This window comes from Uloborus diversus, chromosome 4 (assembly GCF_026930045.1).
Source record: "Uloborus diversus isolate 005 chromosome 4, Udiv.v.3.1, whole genome shotgun sequence".
NCBI classification, from domain to species: domain Eukaryota; kingdom Metazoa; phylum Arthropoda; class Arachnida; order Araneae; family Uloboridae; genus Uloborus; species Uloborus diversus.
Window position 1 is genome coordinate 186033618 of NC_072734.1, and position 18910 is coordinate 186052527.

The window sequence follows — 18910 nt, forward strand, 5'->3', positions numbered from 1 at the left end:
GTGGAACATCTCTCAACATTTTAGTGACAGGGATTGGAACTTTGCATAAGAAGTTTTTAAAGTTCCAAAAACACAATTGTTGACTATCTTAGATGACATACGATGGATTTTGGGGAGTTTTCTCCTAGAAAGTTTTTTTTTTTAATTGAAGTCCAAAAAGAGCAATTATAGAACACCTTTGATGCCTTTTTCGAGAAATGTAAGTTCCAAATTAAAAAAAAAAAGAGACTATCTTCCGTGATATTAGGGAGGCGGAAGTTTTGAAATGTATAAAAGGGTAAGTATTTGTGATCAATCTTTTTGAATATTTTCTTGATCCGTCCTTGAGTTCAATGCAAATGTTTTGAATTGAGTACTGAAAAATTTAGAATTTCAAGTTAGCGAATTTTTTTTTTTTTTTCAGGTCCCGATCACTGGCCCAAAATGTTCAAGAAGTGTGGTGGAGCGAGGCAATCTCCCATTAACATAATCAACAGCGAAGTAGACTTAAACGACGAATTAGACGCATTCGAGTTCGATAACTACGATGATCCACTCGTTGATGCGCGCATCGAAAACAATGGACACACAAGTAATTATTGAGTTTTGTATAAAAACTTACTTCCTCGTGGTGACGGAAACTTTCAAGATGCATTGCTAATCGCCACTGGAGTGAAACTTCATTTGAAACTGTTAATATAATGATACATACTGTTTGACCGCGGATTGTATGTAATATGGCAGTCTGCCAAGTAAAGACTATTTCATCTGAATGAATTTAGCAGGGGAGAAGGGAAAATAACGATGGGATTTTGATGCACGCGTTTTATAATGTCGCTAGTGCCTTATTCATTTATTGCATTCTCTAAAATAAAACAAGGGAAAACAAAAATAGTTACCATGGAAAAAACAAAGAAAAGAAAATATTTTCATTTCGTTCAGAAACGCAAAAGCAAAATGGTAAGCTCAAAACTTTGTTGTGAATAAATAAATCAATTCATTTTTGCCGTGAGAATATAGATCAAATATACTTAAGATTAAAAAAATGTTGCTGAGAGCAAATTTTAATTTTTACAAAACAAAGGCTAAATAATAGAGAGGCAAAAGTGAAAATATGTAACAAACCAACTAACACCCCTATAAAGTAATAGATAGGTCCATTTCCGCCTATAAACCGGATAATAGCCTTTCCATGTAATCGATGGTCAAAGAGTAACTGTTAATTCCATGGATAATTGGGATTTTATTTAACTTGCGCGCTGTGCACATAACGATACTATAAAGTAATCAATAGTGGCATATCAGTAAAATATCACAACTTAGAACACATTTCAAACTTTAGTTATGCGCCAGGAGTCCCCAAAATGTGCATATGGGGGTCCAGTACGAAGAGGCGAGGGTTGCCGCGAAATGTCCATGGTATCAATATTTGTGTGAGATGGGTGAGCCAAAAAAGGTCATGTTCCTAATATGACCAAATCGTTTTTCTTTTTTAAAACTGCTGAAAAAGGTAATTGAAACTTAAATTGTCACATTTTTTTTTCTTATTTTTTATTAGTCATTATATGCAAAAGTTAGATCAATTTCAATCATAAATCAGCGAGATATTAGATTACTAACCTTAGGGGAGGCCTTATTTCACGCATCTGGTATAACTGAGACTGATTAGGGTTTTACTTCTTCAAAGGGGACCGCGAGCGGAAAAAGTTTAGGAACCCCTGGTATGCGCCATTTATTTAGTCTACAAAATCCAACTACTAAATAAAACACATAAATCTTTTGCGTATATTGTAGCATTTAAGAATAAATTAGTTAGAAATTGAGAATAATTCAGTTAGAAAATAGTATTACGTAAAGCAATGATTTTCTCCAGTGTTTTTCTTTTAGTTTTTTTTTTTTTTTTTTTTTTTTTAGATGTGCTACAATGGCCGTATGAACGATTATGTTCCTACGGCCGAATGACATAATCGAACGGCCGGATGCCGTTCATGATATAATTTCATGAACGGCTATGAAAGGTTAACTCGTAAAATAAATATCATCGTTTTGTCGTAATTGGTTTGCTTTATGCAATTACTTTACAACAGACAATATTAAGGACAATATTTACTACATTTTTGAATAAGTTAAAACGATTGTTTTAATATAATAAATAATATCATTTCTTAGTTCAAGTCAGCCCAGGCTCTAAAGACCCACCCAGAACTATTGACGAAGGTGGAATGGATGACCAGTATCAGTTCCTACAGCTACACTTCCATTGGGGATCTGACAGTAAGAAAGGTTCCGAACATTTAATTGATGGTTCAAGTTTTCCATTAGAGGTAATTTATCTTAAGCACAATTCAAGCACTTTTTAAAAAATCGCTCTTTTCTTTGGTACTAATATATCAAATGTGCAAGAATGTTTTCTTTACAAAAATCGAGAAAAACACTAATTTTCGAGGTTTTAAATAATTATCATTGGTAAATAAGGTCGAAGGAAAGCGAGACCTAGCTAAGAACATTCTCAATCAAGATTCCTTTTGAACAAAAAAAAAAAATCAAATCAGTTCATCTGTTTAGGAGCTACGATGTCACAGACAGATACACTTGTTAAACTTATAAACCGGTTGCTTGTAAAAATCAGCTTTAAATAATTTCACTTAAAAAAAAAAGTTTATCATGTAATGTACGACAGCCGATGAAAACTGTTAATCCGTAGATTATACTTTTAAAAATGTTATACTTGAATGTATCAAATTTAATGTGAAAAAGTACTAAACTGAAAAGAACAAAATAGTAAAAGATTTCAGATCTAGTAATTTCAATGGCGCAAAAGCCTTAGCTAATTATGCTGCACCAAAAAGAGTTTTAGATGATTCAACTTCACTTTTGGTCATACTTCATTTAAATAAAAAATGGCTGAGGCCACTAAGTTTCTCTTTTGTTTTAAAACCTCTTTATACGCTACATTTAGCTTGTAGTTATAGTATATTATTTTTAAGTATTTCTTGATGTTATATAAGTTATAAGAGGAATCTAAAGTTTGTTTACCTTGCAGACTATTTTGGCGTTTAAAAGTCTTATGTTGCAGACGACTAAAAAAAAATCTATTGTTGGAATTCCCGTTCTTCTGAAAAGGGGTCAATTTCAGTTGTTTGAAAGAGACAAACTTCTTCAAAAACGTTTGTATGTTTAAACGGGATAAACCAATTAAATATCGACTATCGTTCTATTCACGTGAACGACATATTGTTCAATCAAATATAAACTTAATATTTATATGTACGTTAGTTGAATTAACTGGAAGTAATATGATTGCTGCATTTGATTTAAATATGTCTTAATGTTTCAGATGCATTTTGTTCACATAAATAAGAATTACAAGACTAAGGAAAAAGCTCTGCAGAAGGAAGATGGTCTTGCTGTCCTTGCAGTATTATTTAAAGTAAGGATGATTGAAAAATCTAAATTTTACAGCTCTAAAGTATTATTTACTTGGAAAACACCAGTTGCAATTTTGGAGACAAAAGAAGTGAAAATACGCTATTTTAAAAATTATATTCGTAATAGATTTTTGCCTTTTGTTCTGAAAGTGTATATAAAGTATTGTTACACAGTTTTAAAGACAGAACTCTCTCTCTCCCTCTCTTTTTTTTTTTTTTTTGAAAGGAGGAGTTCAACTACCTCTGAGCCACCCTCTAAGAGAATAGTTGCACGTTAGTCACGTAAGAGGCCATTCATTAATTATGTAAGGATGATTTTGGCAACTTTTGACCCTCCCCCATGTAAGGGTACGTAAGATTTTTCAAACCCCTCCCCCTATTCTTACGTAAGATTAGATTTCGTTTTTTAAATATTGAATTAAACCTTTTTGTGTAAAGAAATATTTACTAAAAAATTGGAATTGAGACTGAATGTTTTTTCGACATTATTTTTTGTGTATGATGCGATACTAATTAAGAATAAAACATACCATACATACATGAAATACACCGCCAGCTCAGTCAATTCCAGCCGAGGACTGCAGTTTCGTGCTTATTAGCACTCATCAGCCCGGCATAGTAGTGACTGAGCTGGAGCTGGAAAATTTCTTAAGGAAGCCAAGAGTGCCAAACAAACTGGTATAGCTAACACAAGAATTAGCACAGACCGGACGAGTGACCGAAGCAATGGTTCGGTACAACTCGAATATTGAAGGCAAGGCAGGTAAGGGCGGTAACTTACTGAATGTACCATACATAGTTAGATTTTTTTTGTTATATTTTACACCATTCATTTTTTGTATAACAAGTAAAAAACATCTCAGCCTTCTACGTTTTTCACCTTCAAATGAAATATGATCCCTGCCAAACCACCTGACCGAGCGATTTCTGATGTAAAATATCGACTTGTAAAATATTACGTTAGAGTGGGTTTACTCCCTTCTCCCCTAGTAGAGATTTTTGCAACCCCCTCCCCCTCTGGATTCTTACGTGATTAATGAATGGCCCCCTAATACGTAGAAGCACTTAACAGAAGAGTTATCCTGCGCATCGTGATGAGTATACTGCCGTGTGAAGGTAAAGGGCAGTAACTGCAAATCTTTCATTTTTCATTTTTTTGCATTTTTTGTCATCTATTGTACGTTAGCTTTACTGTACAATCTCGGCTATTTGGTTTCCGCTGAAAAAAAGGCGCGAAAAGACGTCTAATTCCAACATTTCCCTATTGATAGTATTGAACCCAAAACGCGTTTCTTCAAATATCTCGAAAACTCATTTCTGCAGATACTGCCGTTTACCTACCCACGACAGTATAAGTTGCATACAAACTACGATTTTCCATTCCGATACCAATTATGCTAACCATCCATACAATGTATATCCTTCTCTCTTTCATTCATATCCTCTAAAGTCGAAACCAATGCCAGATGCCGGGTAAACTTTGATACATCATTCCGCATATCTGATATTTCCCAAATCGTTCTTTCGCGTGCCGATTCCTCCTTCAGCACAAAGTAGTGGTCATAGGGGCAAGAGTAGTGAACTTGAAGGAAATAGTATGTCTGTCTACTGTTGAAAAGCGGAATGCTATCGAAGTATTTCTGTTTTCTGAAACGCTGCATTATTTAAAATGCTACATTTAAATAAACCTAACTCAGTCGAGAGAAATAGAAGCTTGTTGAACGAGAAAGATATTTATTGGATTCAAAAGGATTACTTTTGAATTTCTCTATTTCAAACTTTGTTATAACAAAGATCTGCTTATTTGAAAATTTGAAGGGAAAAAAAAAGAACCGTAGAGTATTCGATTAAGCGATATTCGATTAACGACATCACCAGTAACAGCCAAGGGTCCAGTAATATACAGTCGTAAGCTTGGATTTAAATAATAAGATATTTAGGCGGATAAAACAGTTCGCTGTGGCGCCTACTTTGGGAACCTCTGATTTGTAATAACCACCATCGAACATGTAGTAATTGAATAGTCATAAGTTAGGTGGAAAACATTTTGCAACTTATGTTTCGAAATTTTAAAAAACGTATTTTCAAAGAAAGAAAAGGTTGGTAAGGGTTTTTTTCGGTAAAAAGTATAGGGTTTTTTTAGCAAAACAAATTGGCAAGAACTATATTGTCCGTTTTCCACGAGAATGCACTTGACTCCTCCCTCGTCACGTGGTATCCGACGATTCCATTTCGCTGTTTTTGGCAGAAGGTATATTCGGATCATGGCATCTTGTTGTAAAAGCAGCAGTTTTCAAAATGTAAGAATAACCAAAATGGCAACAGACAAGTGAAGCAAGTGTTGGAAAGGACACTAAGACCTTTTTGCACATTAAAATGCAAGCTTAAGTTAAGGCTGTCTGGTTGTCTCCTTTAGAAGCGCGTGGATTGCTTACCGATCACCCCCGTGCAAAAAAGAACTCTTCGTTCGAGAAGGCAGGGCGAAGTGCCTTCTCGTGAAAAACGTACAATACTACCGTGCTAAGCGCAAAAGTCGTATCTGCAGTTGAGTTCAAAATGAAAAACTGCCGTTTAAAGTTTTGCGTCTCCATCTATTTCATTCAGATGTAACTTTTTCCGATTTTTTAAAAAAATATTTCCTATTGACATATGACCATAAAGCTTTTTAAGTGAAATACAGTAGACCCTCGTTTTACGCGGGGGTTACGTTCCATGGAAATGCCGCGTAAATTGAGACCTGATACTAGTGTTAAAATAGGGGTTGTTTCCGTAGATAACAAAATACTTCATTTTAGTGATGAATAATTGTGTAATATGTTTAATGTGTACTTATATAGACTTCTATGCACAACATGCATAAAAAAACAGATATGATAGTCTTTGGAAAGTCATTAAGAATTTCTCTCTGTAATTCTTTGCAGAGCATTAACGCATCCATGATCACTTGCGTCATTTCCATGATAGAATCTCCCTTCACTAACAAATCAGAAAGATCATTTCTATTGTCTAGGAATCGCTCAAAAATTTCAATGTTAACGTTTTTGGTTCTGTGTCATCGATGTCGGTATCCTCGTTGCTCTTGTCCTCCTTTGTCACTCCTAAAAGCTCTTCTTCCAGTGAACTCTGAACTGTGCAAGTTTGATAACTTTACTTCTGGAAAAAGCTCTGGAACCAACCACATAAAATGTCTCCAGGGGCCCAAGTTCGGTTATTAGCACGCCAAAATGCAGTCTATTATATGTAATCTGCAATCTTTAGGAGTATGGATTTTGAAAGACGGGAAAATTTTATCTGTGTGCATTGTCGCATCTGCGTAAAACCGAAATCTATCCTCGTAAAATAAAATAAAGATGTCAAATCTTAAACCGCGTATAATCGAAACCGCGTTAAATAAACCCGCGTAAAACGAGGGTTTACTGTACGTGACAAAGAACCACCTAATGAATGTAACTCAATTTTGATACTAAAATTCTAACGAGTGTCGACCGACCAGCAGGGATTGAATGCCCCCCCCCCCCACACACACACTGAATCAGTGTTGCCGGATAGTCAAATCCAGATTTCCCCAATTCCCTTCCAACTTTTCCCCAAAAAGCGATGTTTTCTATCATAATTCCCCAGATTCAAAAATTATTTTTCCACTAATATTTTCTTAAAATGAATCGACTTCCTTTAATATTTTTGTCTCTTGAAAAAAAAAATTTTTCCCCAAACCGCCAAATTGTCTTATAAAATTCCCCCCAATTTTTTTTTCTCCCATTTTAGCTTTTTTTTTTTTTCATTATCTTTACTAATAATAAAGCTGAAAGTCTCTGCTGTCTGAATATCTCTCTGTCTGTCAGGATCTCTGTGACGCGCATAGTGCCTAGACCGTTCCGCCGATTTTCATGAAATTTGGCACAAAATTAGTTTGTAGCATAGGGGTGTGCACCTCGAAGCGATTTTTCAAAAATTTGATTTTGTTCTTTTTCTATTCCAATTTTAAGAACATTTTCCCGAGCAAAATTATCATAAGATGGACGAGTAAATTACCAAGTTATCATAACGTGGAACCATAACGTGGGCAAGCCAATTGGCGAGAAATTCATCATGCATTATATGTAAATATACAGGGGAACCAAAACACCTTTTAATTTTCTACTGCGGGCAAAGCCGTGCGGGTGCCGCTAGTCATAAATACAAGCGTCTGACTGAAAGTTAAGAAATAGCCTAATGTTTTTTTTTTCTACTTGCATTTACTACTCTGCTTCTGTATGTACATTTTAACTATGATTTTTGTATATATTTATCCAAAAACGTTCTTCATCACCTATTTTTATCTGTTTCACTTATCAACTAATTACTCACACAGAACAATAATTCGAATTCCCTAGCAATATATTCCACATAATGCGAAATGCGAATTCCATAAAGTTGAGCAAAGTTAAACCAACGCTATTTGATACAAACAATGTAACTACTACCAGGCTCGGACTGGCCCGCCTGCCAACCTGCCCGAGGGCAGGTGCGCCCTTCCTACTTTTTAAGATGAAATGCAATACAAACGCCTTCGCTGAAAAAAAAAAAAAAACTTGTCTTGCAAATTCAAAACGAAGTTTTCTAATTGATTCGAAAGCTCCCATACCTTCCCCTCATTTTGAAGTTTCGAAAATTTTCCTCCGAGCCCGGTTTCCCTAATGTTATCGTCTAAAATTTTCCGTCTTTTGAGTTTCAATTTCGAAAAATTGCCGGGAAAAGTTCCTTCTATCCCATCTCCCCTCCCTTTCCGTAATTTTTCCAAAGATGACCGACAAGAGTGTTTTTAAGACTCTTATTTCAAAAAAAAAAAAAAAGGGAGAGACCTTCGAATCTTCAATCAAAAAGACTGCCTATTCTGGAACTTCGATTTCGAAAACGTTCTGGAAGAAAGTTTCGAATCGCATAATTTTTCCCTAACGTCATTAAAGATGGACGGCAATAGCGTTTTAAGATTGAAATTAAAAACAATTTCTGGAGATAAAACCACTAGACCTTCTCTCTTCATCTTCTAACATCATCGAAGTTAGTCTAAAACTGCATTTTTGAATTACATGAAGAAGTTTATTATTGTTGGTAGAGTCGGTAGGGGTTGCCGTTTGAATGCAGTTGTCTAGGCGTTTGTCAGCGAGTTTTTCTACACTTAGTTTTAATGAATTTCATAGTGGAAAAGTTGAATTTCGTATAGATATGTAGCAGTGCATTTTATAACATAATGACCACTTGACATCAATGTCGCCTAGTGAAAAAAAATCTCTCTCAGAAGATGCGAAATCAAACCACTGGGCGACTTCAGAAATTCGGAATGTACTTACTCATTATTTTTTTCTAAATTGCCGTTTTTGGCACTTGATTGAAAAAACTAGTGAAACGTGCTTTCCCCTAAAAGTTTACAAAGATGGCCTACAGTCAAGATTTTACAACTTCAATGGGAAGTCCACAAAATCTCTCCTCTCCCAAATAAACAAAAATCGTCTGAAATTCTGTTAAAAAAATTCCGGGAAAAGGTCACCAAACTCTCTCTCTCTCTCCATCCCCCCCCCCCCCAACACATCACAAAAAATCGTCTACAACTGTATTTTTATGACTTTAATTCCGAAAATTTTGCAGGGGAAAGTTCCTCAACCCCCTCTCTCCAATGCCATCGAAGATTGTCAAAACTTTTGAATTTTTGGAGCTTCAATTTCGAAAAAATCGCCGAAATCGAAAACTTTTTCGAAAATGTCGTTAATGAGGGCTTTCAATTACGTTTTTAGAACTTCAGTTCCGAAAACATTACGGGGGAGAGCCCTCAATCTCGAGTCCTTCTCCTAACGTCAATGAAAACCCACTAACTTATGTTTTTGAAGTTTCAATATTGAAAATTTGAGTCTACTCCGGACTCAATCCCTTCCCTTTACGCTACCAAAGATGGCTAACCATCGTATTTCAAAGCTCCAATTTCCAACAATTTCCGATAGAAAGTTCCAAACCCCGTTCCTTCCCCCTACGTCATAAAAATTGGCTTACAACTGCGTTTTTGAGACTTCAATTTCAAAAAATTTTCGGAGAGGAGCCCCCATGTCTTTCTTTCCGTCTTTCTTTCCTCATCTTTCAACATCATTCAAAGATTGTCTAAAACAGCGTTTTTGGAACTCCTAACATCGAAAAGTTTCTGTTGAAAAGTTCTGAACCCCATGTCTTCTGCTACACGTCATCAAAGATGGTCTACAATTGAGTTTTTAGGAGTTCAATTACAAAAAAAAATTCTGGGGGTAAGCCCCCGAACTCCCTGGTTATTAGCAACACTAAAATTGCGTTTTGAAGCTATCATAAAACAACTGGGGAGAACTCGTCTCTCATCTTTTCCTTCAAGAACACAAAGATAGCAAATAATTGTTTTCGAAAATATACCCTTAAATTAAAAAAAAAATCCGGAACGGGACCCCCCAAACCTCCGTTTTATTTGTTAACCTCCAAATAGTCTAAAAATGCGTTCCGAACAAAAATTTTCGGGAGAAAGCCTGCAAACACTCCTTTTCCTTTGCGCGAATATTAAACAAAACTCAATCAACAAACAAATCCAAAACTATCTTCAAATTTTATTTACAAATGCAATTTTAGTATTTCATTATGTTCGGTACGTAAACTGGTAAAAAGAGATGCCATTTTATTGCTGCAACCTTTCTTTTATAAGGAAAAAAAAATTGAGGACCTGAATAATAACTGAAAAAACTTAACGAGTTTCCAAACGAATCAGAAGTTAAAAGGTTTAATTTAGATAATTAGAAACTCTTTTTTCAGTTTTTTTATTCTTGTGTGTGTGATACTCGAAACACTTATAACTTTCATTCAAACTCTTTGAGCGAAGCACATTACACATTATTCGGGGGGGAAAAAACTGTTACAAATTTTTAACTTTTAAAAAAATTTTATTTTCATTAGTCCACCCTCCCCCTCCTTAATGAATTAAGCAATCGCCCCTCTCAACAGGATCGTCTGGATCCGCCACTGATCGCTCCTCTAAAATGATCGTCTTATATCCTTTCCACGATCCCCCCCCCCCCCCCCATTGGCATGCGCCTTCAGAAAAATTGGGGTATGCGCCTTTTTGAGGACCCAGTCCGACCCTGACTACTACCTCTTTTCGTGAATCTAAACAGGAAAAAAATTCTTTTTTCCCCGAGGTTTTTTCTTTCCCCAGGTTTTCCCCAAGAAAAAAATTTTTCCCCAAAGAATTCCCCACAAAACTCATTTCCCCAAAATTTCCCCAGAGAACACCAGATTTCCCCAAAATGGGGAAATTTCCCCCAATCTGGCAACACTGCACTGAATAGAGAGTTCGTAGTTTGTTTTAAAAAAAATAAGGTTTCAAAAGTTTTTCTGACATCAATTGACAACAGTAGCTTCCTTCTATACAATTTCGAGGAAAAGCCCAGAAAATATCGTGTTTGCCCACTGGTTAGGAGGTGCTCATTTAACTGGGTTAGTCCTTTTTGTCATTTAAATCCCCCAAAGAACCTGAAGCAGAGTAAATGGAATTTCTCATATTTTTTTTCATTAAAAACGCATATGAATAAAACATACTTTTAATCATGGGTATGAAATACTACAGCTTTTAATGATATTACAAAATTCTGGATGAGCAATTGTAGTGCTTAATTGTTGATTAACTCTTCACACTAAGTTGCAAAAGAAAAGAAAAGAAAGGAACTGCCGAACTACTAGAAAATTTCAACGAAGCTGGGATTCCATAAACTCTTCTTCTAACCGAAGCAGCTTATTCTTAAGTAACATTGTAACGCTATTTAAGAAGCTGTATCGGTTACTGGAAAAGTGATTTTTCTAGTAGCACGACATTTTTTTAGTGCATCCTTCTTTTATGAGTATACTAGCGGTACTCGCACGGCTTTGCCCGTAGTAGAAAATTAAAGGGTCATTTGGTTCGCCTGTATATTTACAAATAGTGGATGATGAATTTCTCGCCCATTTGCTATGTTCATTTGCTCGCCCATGGTCGCATATGGTAGTTTGCTCGTCCACGTTATGGTAATTTGCTAGTCCATGTTACGGTAATTTGTTCGTCCACGTTATGATAATTTGCCTGATAAAATGAGCTTAAAACTGGAATAGAAAAAGAAAGAAATCGAATTTTTGAAAAATCGCTTCAAGGTGCTCACCGCTATGCTACGAACTAATTCTGTGCCAAATTTCATGAAAATCGGTTGAACAGTCTAGGCGCTATGCGCGTAACAGGCATCCAGATATTCAGAGATCCAGACATACAGACTTTTAACTTTTAGTAAAGAAGATGAGATCTCTTAGAATAAAAAAACTTACGAAACATTTGCCCAAATAACTACGCTCATAACTTTAAATGTCACATTTCGTGCTTCACCATTTTGAATTCTTCTTTTTCTTTCCAAGTTGGACGACGAAGACAACCCTGCTCTGACACCCATCATCGACAAGTTGGATGACGTTCGACAGGAAGGAAGCAAAGCAGATTTAGACGATGCCTTCACCCTGGAATCCCTGTTGCCAGACGATCTGATGCCATACTACCGATACAAAGGATCTCTAACAACCCCTCCCTGCAGTGAAGCTGTAACTTGGACCGTGTTCAAGGACTTTGTGCCCATTAGTGAGAAACAGGTATAAAATAGAACTGATTCAGTTGGTATTGTTTGCTGAAACATTTACTCCCTTTGTTTACTCACTTCTCAACAAACGTTCCACAATATAATAAGTTCGGGAAAATCTGAATCATAGGCGGCTCGTGCAAGGAAGCAAGGGGGGCAACTGTCCCCTCACTTCCGAAACTAAAGGAGCCTTGCCCCCTAATAATTCAGAGTTAAAATTTAACATTTGGTTGAAAAATTATTATATGTATATAGATTGATTTATTTCACGTAAATAAAAACTACAAATCCCAAACAAATGGACTCTTCTGGTATTATTTCTTAAGAATGGAACTTTTGATTGGAAGGAGAACTCTACGGTGATCATCCGTCCATATTTTCTAGGCCACATTCCACATTTTTTAGAAGTCACTTGATCAATATTGTAAAAATGAAAATCCCATAACATATAGCTCAATTTTACGAAAAAAGGAACAAATCAACTTTCGGGGTGCTTCCCCTAATCCCCACACTTCTTTCGACCACCAACTTTTTGTAGCACCAGCCGCCTATTATCTGAATTGTTAGTTAGTATATATTTTGCTAAAATTGAAAACTAGGCAATCGAAAGGGAAAGTTTCCTACTAGTAAGTATCTGGTGCAGGGCTTGGTTTGTATGGGTGTCCTCAGTGGCGTATATTTTATTGCGTCTTTATTGCCATGATTTTCAGTTTTTCCCTATTGTGCGAAAGTATTCCTCTCTGCAGTCGTGGGCTTTCTGTGTAAGTGGGAAATCTATTTTGCATTAAATTTTGCTGCTTATTTTAAATTCAAATGCATTCAACATTATTACTTGTCAAAAGAAAACAGTAAAAAAAATTTTCATCTCTAAAATCTATTTTGCTTATTTTTAAGAAGATTTCCAACACATCATTCGTCAAATTTCCACTGCCCCCCCCCCCCCCCCGAAATAGCTTCTTGGCTACGCCACTGATGGGACCCCCTCCGAAATGAAATCTTGGCTACGCCACGTCTCCTGCGTTTCTTTGCTATTTCTTAAGAATTTCTGAATAAGAGACGATATTGGGATTATTTACGTATGCCAATTAGTTATGAAGACTATAGAGCTTCTGCATTTCTTTTATGGAAATTAAGTATTAAGTCCTGATCTGATAAGTTCGCCTGACGCTACAGCGGCTGCCCAAAATAATAAAAAACTTTCGGAAAAAAAGAAGTGTTTTGCACTTATGTAATGTGTTTATGTAATTTTCTTTGCACAGAATAAGTTGATACCGGTTCTGTAGATGTTCATTCAGCTCAGTAGTCACTTTCACCGCCGTAGTCTTCCTTCTTTGGTTCAAAATCCTCCTTAATGTCCACCTGTCTTTCTCAGTGAGTTTGGCTTTCCTACTACAGTTTTGTCTCGCAGATGTTGTTTTACCGTGAACATTGTATGCTGTCATGACCTTGGACACGGTACCTATCGATACCCCCAACAACTGTGCACTGTGGTTGTTACCGATACACTGACCAGATGAACTCTTACTATCTGCCCTCTTTGGAACTCTGACAAGTCACTCCTTTAGACTTCACCTGGAACAAAATTAAGCAAACAACTATGTAAAATACACTTTCGCACATAGTTGAGGGTAAAAGTGACAATATCATACAAAAAACTGGCATCTGCGTATTTAATTTAGCACATACTTAAGTCATGGTTTTCAGCGAGGTTTTTACATTATTTTGTACAACCCCTGATATGTTCTGGACATTAAAATCATAAATCGTAGGATTAAATTTCAAAAAGTTATAGTAGCGTAAAATAATTCGATTTTTTTATGTCTGAAATTTAGGCTCGAGAGATGACTATTTCAAAAGTATTACGTTGCTCGATCCAAGCCCTTTAATTGTTGTATGGTTCCAAGAATTGTTCCGCAGAAAAATGCAGTTTTAAAACAATTTAAGGGCTCCAAAGAAATTTCGCTACATTTACCAATATAATCAAATTGATGCCTGATTCAGAATCTTATTTTTAGAGCCAAATTTGGCTTGATATTACCAAGTCCTCACCAAACAGTCACCAATTTATGACGTCACTTCCATTTCACTACTTCCATAACATGTTGAATTTTTACCCTCATTGCGCCAGCAGAACTATCCTATCCAAGGTACTCGTAACCAAAACTTTGAACATCTGGACCTTTTCGTCTAGTCAGGAGGTAACTGACTAATACACACACACACACAAAATATCGCTGTTACTTATATAGATGACCTTTATCGATATCTCTCTTAAGTTATGAATTTCTAATAAAAACGAGTCCAAATTCTCATTTTCTCTCTACAGTTGGGGCAAATCTAACCTGGCAGCATTGTGAAGGCAACGCAAATCCGAATCACAGCATTACGATGTTGAAAGGCTGGGTTTGCTCCACAACTATAGACTTAACAAAGTTCTCCTTTAAATTAACGTTTTACAAATATTTTATTTCTGTCTCTTCTGTAACCTTCAAACGAAACGTTTTGCAAGCAAATCACGACATATTTTTAACACATTAACAAGCCATGAAGGTTGAAAAGTTGACTACCCTGGTAAAGAACAACAAACAAACGCGGTTCTTTTCGTAAAAAGTGTAAAATCATTTTTAAAAAAAGGATGTTGCTGTCTATATGTATTTCTCTATTTTACTATCTGTTTTTAAAAAAGCTGTAAATGTGTTAAAAAATGAATAAATGAAATCATTAAAAATAAATAAGGCAATACTTTTCGTAATGAGTGCTCATGATGAAGTTTCTGAAAGAAAAACTTGATTCTTTTGAACTTTTATAAGTTCCTGTTGCAGTGTTAAATAAAATCTGAGACTTTTCTTCGGCACTCTTTTTGTCTTCATGCATTAAAAAATCAATCTCGGCTGCTACGAACAAATCATCGATTAATTGAATTTTGAAGATCAAAAAGAAAAAAGTGTAGCCTGAAGATTAATCTTTGGGCAGATCGATTTACGATCACCTAAAGTCAAATAACTTCCACATGTTCTCCAAGTCGAAGACGATATAATAAAAAAATGCATTTCAGCAGCGTTTGACAACTTTTTACCTTTATTTTATTTATTGATTTTTATTTTTATTATGTAGTTGGTTATTGTGTATTTTTTTCTGATAATGTGGCTTTAAGAAATGAAAGAATTTTAATGCGTAACCAATCAATGAAAAGGAATTTAAAAAGCTGTGAACGATGTTTAATCGAAAATGTTATGACATACGTTTCAAGGTCACAGAGTTAAAAGGAAATTATTGATTAAAAAATAAATAAATACAAAGCTAATGTCCGCGGCGATTAAATACCTGAGTAATTAGTAAAATATTGAGCAATTGTGTTAGTTGTAAATGTCTGAAGGTCAAACTAGTCTTTACAGATTTTTAGAAGTGGCGGATCATCAAATATTTTTTTTGACTAACTACCAAAGGCACGACCTTGAGGGTCACGGATTTAGACGAAACTCTGGATTTAGGTTAATTCCCACAAGATATGAGCCTAGATGAAGCGGTTTGACTGCATAGGACCTAGTTCGGCCAAAATGAGGGTTCAAAGTTTCTAGTTTAGCTCCAGAATGCAATGGTTTTTCCTTTGAAATTAACCTTTTATTACTCTTTTCTTGATATTGCGTGACAGTATCTCCCAACTGAATGCATTCACAGAATAAATTCCACCGCCCCTATGTTGTACCAACGAGATACGCGACAGATGTTAGGAAAGCAAATATTGTGCCAAAATTTCAAATTCCAAAGAAACCGCTATGGCAGTTCCGGGGCCAAACCAGCAAAGTAAAACCCCCTTGCAGCCAAACTAAAGCCTAAGTACTCAAACTATTTTACCTGGGCTCATATTTAGTACGAATTGTCCTAAATCCAGAATTTTATCCAAATTCATGACCCTAAAGTTGATGCCATCTGAACTGCACTGATTTGTAGGACTCCAGATTTGCAATGGCGTCTTTATTGGAATTTGAAACTTTGGGACAATATCTACTCTTCTGAGATATTTGACGTCTCTTGTCAGCACAATGAAGGGGGGGGGGGTATTGTGAATGCATTTAATTGACACATACGGCAATGCAAATCAAGAAAAGGGTATAGAAAGTTTGATTTCAAAGGAAAACCCATTGATTTTCTGGATTTAAACAGCAACTTTGGAACCTTCTTGCAGCCGAACTAGAGCCTATGCAGTCAAACCGCTTTACCTGCGTTCATATCTTGTGCGAACGGATCTAAATCTAGAATTTCATCCATAACTGTGACCCTCAAGGTCGTGCCGTTTGGTAGTAAGTTTTTCGTAAACTTTAATCTATTTGGCGTGGTTATAATTTTACCAGGGTGGGTGTCTACCTATCAGCAAAAGGATTTGAGAGTTATTGGTAAAGCATAGCCTTTAGGAGAGTTTTTGTAATATTTCTATTTCAGGTAAACAATATCAAGTAATATTTCATATCTACACAAATCTATCATAGAAATTGGGTGTTTGTTCAAAAAAATCTGGATTTTATACAATACCTATATACAGTCGGACCTCCATATATCGAAGTAGCAAATTGTCGGGAAAAAATTCGATGTATAGAAATTTCGATATATAAGAAACGATCTTATTTTATCCTTAAAGTCTCCTAAAACATTAAAATTAAAGCTAATTTACGTGTATGAAACTCAATTTCTAATTGATACGAGCATCGGATTAAATAAAAGTTAATAATTAAAAAAATAACAGAAATTACATTTTTGCGCCTTCATACATTTTCATTCTTCTTCAATTCAACTTGATCCATAACATTAGGGGGAAATGTAATCGAAACAAAAGTAAAAAATCAATCTACTTAACTTGCATGATTTTTACTGCAGCTAAAAAGATTAGGAATGATAATCAACAGATAAAAGGGAGAACTTGAAACTAATTTTACAATGCTACTGGTTACAACTAAGATTTGAAATAAACTTGAAGGAATTTAAGAACTCCAGAACGAAACAACGACCTATCTACATATCCCTCAACCCCAGATTCCTTATGAGTTTCGTAAAAACCTTTAATAAACATAATTTTCTCCCCTAACTTTCATTTTTCATGAGACAAACAGTCTATAGTGGGAAAAAAAAATCTACGAATGTCTCGAAAAAATTTCGATATATAGAGATTTTTTCGATATATAGAAACAATTTTTCTATGTAAAGAACATAGTATTTGCTGGGATTTCGATACATAGAAAATTTCGATATGTGGAAGTTCGATATATGGAGGTTTAACTGTATATACATATGTTCTTTTATTTAATTAAAAAAAATAGTTTTCTTAACTTTCCATTAAGTTACAGCCAATGATGTTCCCATCAATTTTTCTGAGGGTATATTCCCAATAATCCATTGCGCACAATTTGTGTATGCGATCATACATAATACGTCATAATATGAAGATTTTTGAAGCTTGAGAGTATATGCTAAATGTCTAAAAAAGGTATATAGAGTATATCCAATGGGAACACCCTTGATTACAACACGTCTTTATTGATTGTATTAAAATTATTTTTCTTGCTCAGCTACTAATATTGTGGTTTTCATATACTTTTAAAAGAGTACATTTATTATTTATTTTGGAGACTGTTGCATTTAAAAACTATAAATATGAAAAATAAATAAATAAAAGGTGATGAAAAATAATATTTGTATTTAATTAGAGCTGGGTATTAAATTTGAAACAATCTTTGAAGATTAGTATATAAAATAAAATATCACGTTAAATATATGGCTCATAGTAGAATTGAATTATCTCACTGTAAATGATTTTACAAGGTCTTTTTATTAAAGCCCTTTGCAAATTTTTCCTCAGGAAAAAAAAATACAGAAGTTCAACTACTATTTGTCATTAGATATAGATCTTTGGAATGGTTCAGCCAATAAATCACAAACTTATGTGTGACTTCGTAAGCGAAAATTTCATCCTTATCTTTCAAAACTATTTATTTTTCCGAAATATCGGATCCGTTACGTGCGGCACAAAATGACGTATTTCAGTGGAATGGCCATATAGTACATGCCTTTTTTTCAACGGTTTAAATTATTATTTATCAACAAATGAGCTATGTTCCCTTTACGTAGGAACCTTAGCTTTCAAAACCTACAATTTGTTTCGTCATTGTCTATTAATCCAGCAAAAATATTAAGTAGTGCATACAGCAAACAACAAGAGGCTGACTTTGACTGCCCCGCCAATGACGCATGCAAATAAATTAAATTTTAAGTAACAAAGTTACTTAATAAAAATAATACTGTGATAGGAGTCTCTTTGTACAGTGCCTGATTACTGCACAGGTCGCCTGGGCCTGGGGCCCCTTCTTCCGTAAGGGCCCTAAATTACTCAAAAAATTATGCATAGCAATACAACTGTGCGAAAAATACATGTATTTTTTAAATAACAATAAAAAATAATGACTTTTTAGTTGGAAATAACTTATTATTTCCAACTAATTAATTTTTATTGATTATTCCTGTGGGGAATTTACCATGCCACAATTATGAGGTGCTCCGAAGGGGATTCATGAATGCACATGATAAATGGTTTACATAGTTCTGTGATAGACAAAGTGCCCCCCCCCCCCAAAAAAAAAAAAATTCGGACTGGGCTATAGTCTTCAGGAGGCCTCGCAATTAATGTGGGCCTGGGGCCTCACTTTCAGTTAGTCAGGCCCTGTCTTTGTATCAAATATAAAGATTGAAAAATGCGTTTACCCCTGTTTAATTAAAATATTAAGATCTACAACAAATGCTGCTGAATTATCGAGTCGGATTGTCCCATACATGACTGTGAAATGGCCCAAAACTTTGCAGTTAGTGATTCTACGTGAG

The 18910-nt window shown here is 35.2% G+C and overlaps 1 protein-coding gene across 1 annotated transcript in view; it reads left to right on the forward strand.

Moving 5' to 3' along the window:
- LOC129221244 (carbonic anhydrase 7-like) overlaps positions 1 to 18910 on the forward strand; it is a 196727-nt gene that overhangs the window by 175218 nt on the left and 2599 nt on the right. Inside the window, exons 3-6 of the mRNA XM_054855697.1 lie at positions 404 to 571; positions 2149 to 2303; positions 3317 to 3409; positions 11829 to 12056. Coding sequence (XP_054711672.1) covers positions 404 to 571; positions 2149 to 2303; positions 3317 to 3409; positions 11829 to 12056 — 644 coding nt within the window. The remainder of the gene's footprint in view (positions 1 to 403; positions 572 to 2148; positions 2304 to 3316; positions 3410 to 11828; positions 12057 to 18910) is intronic.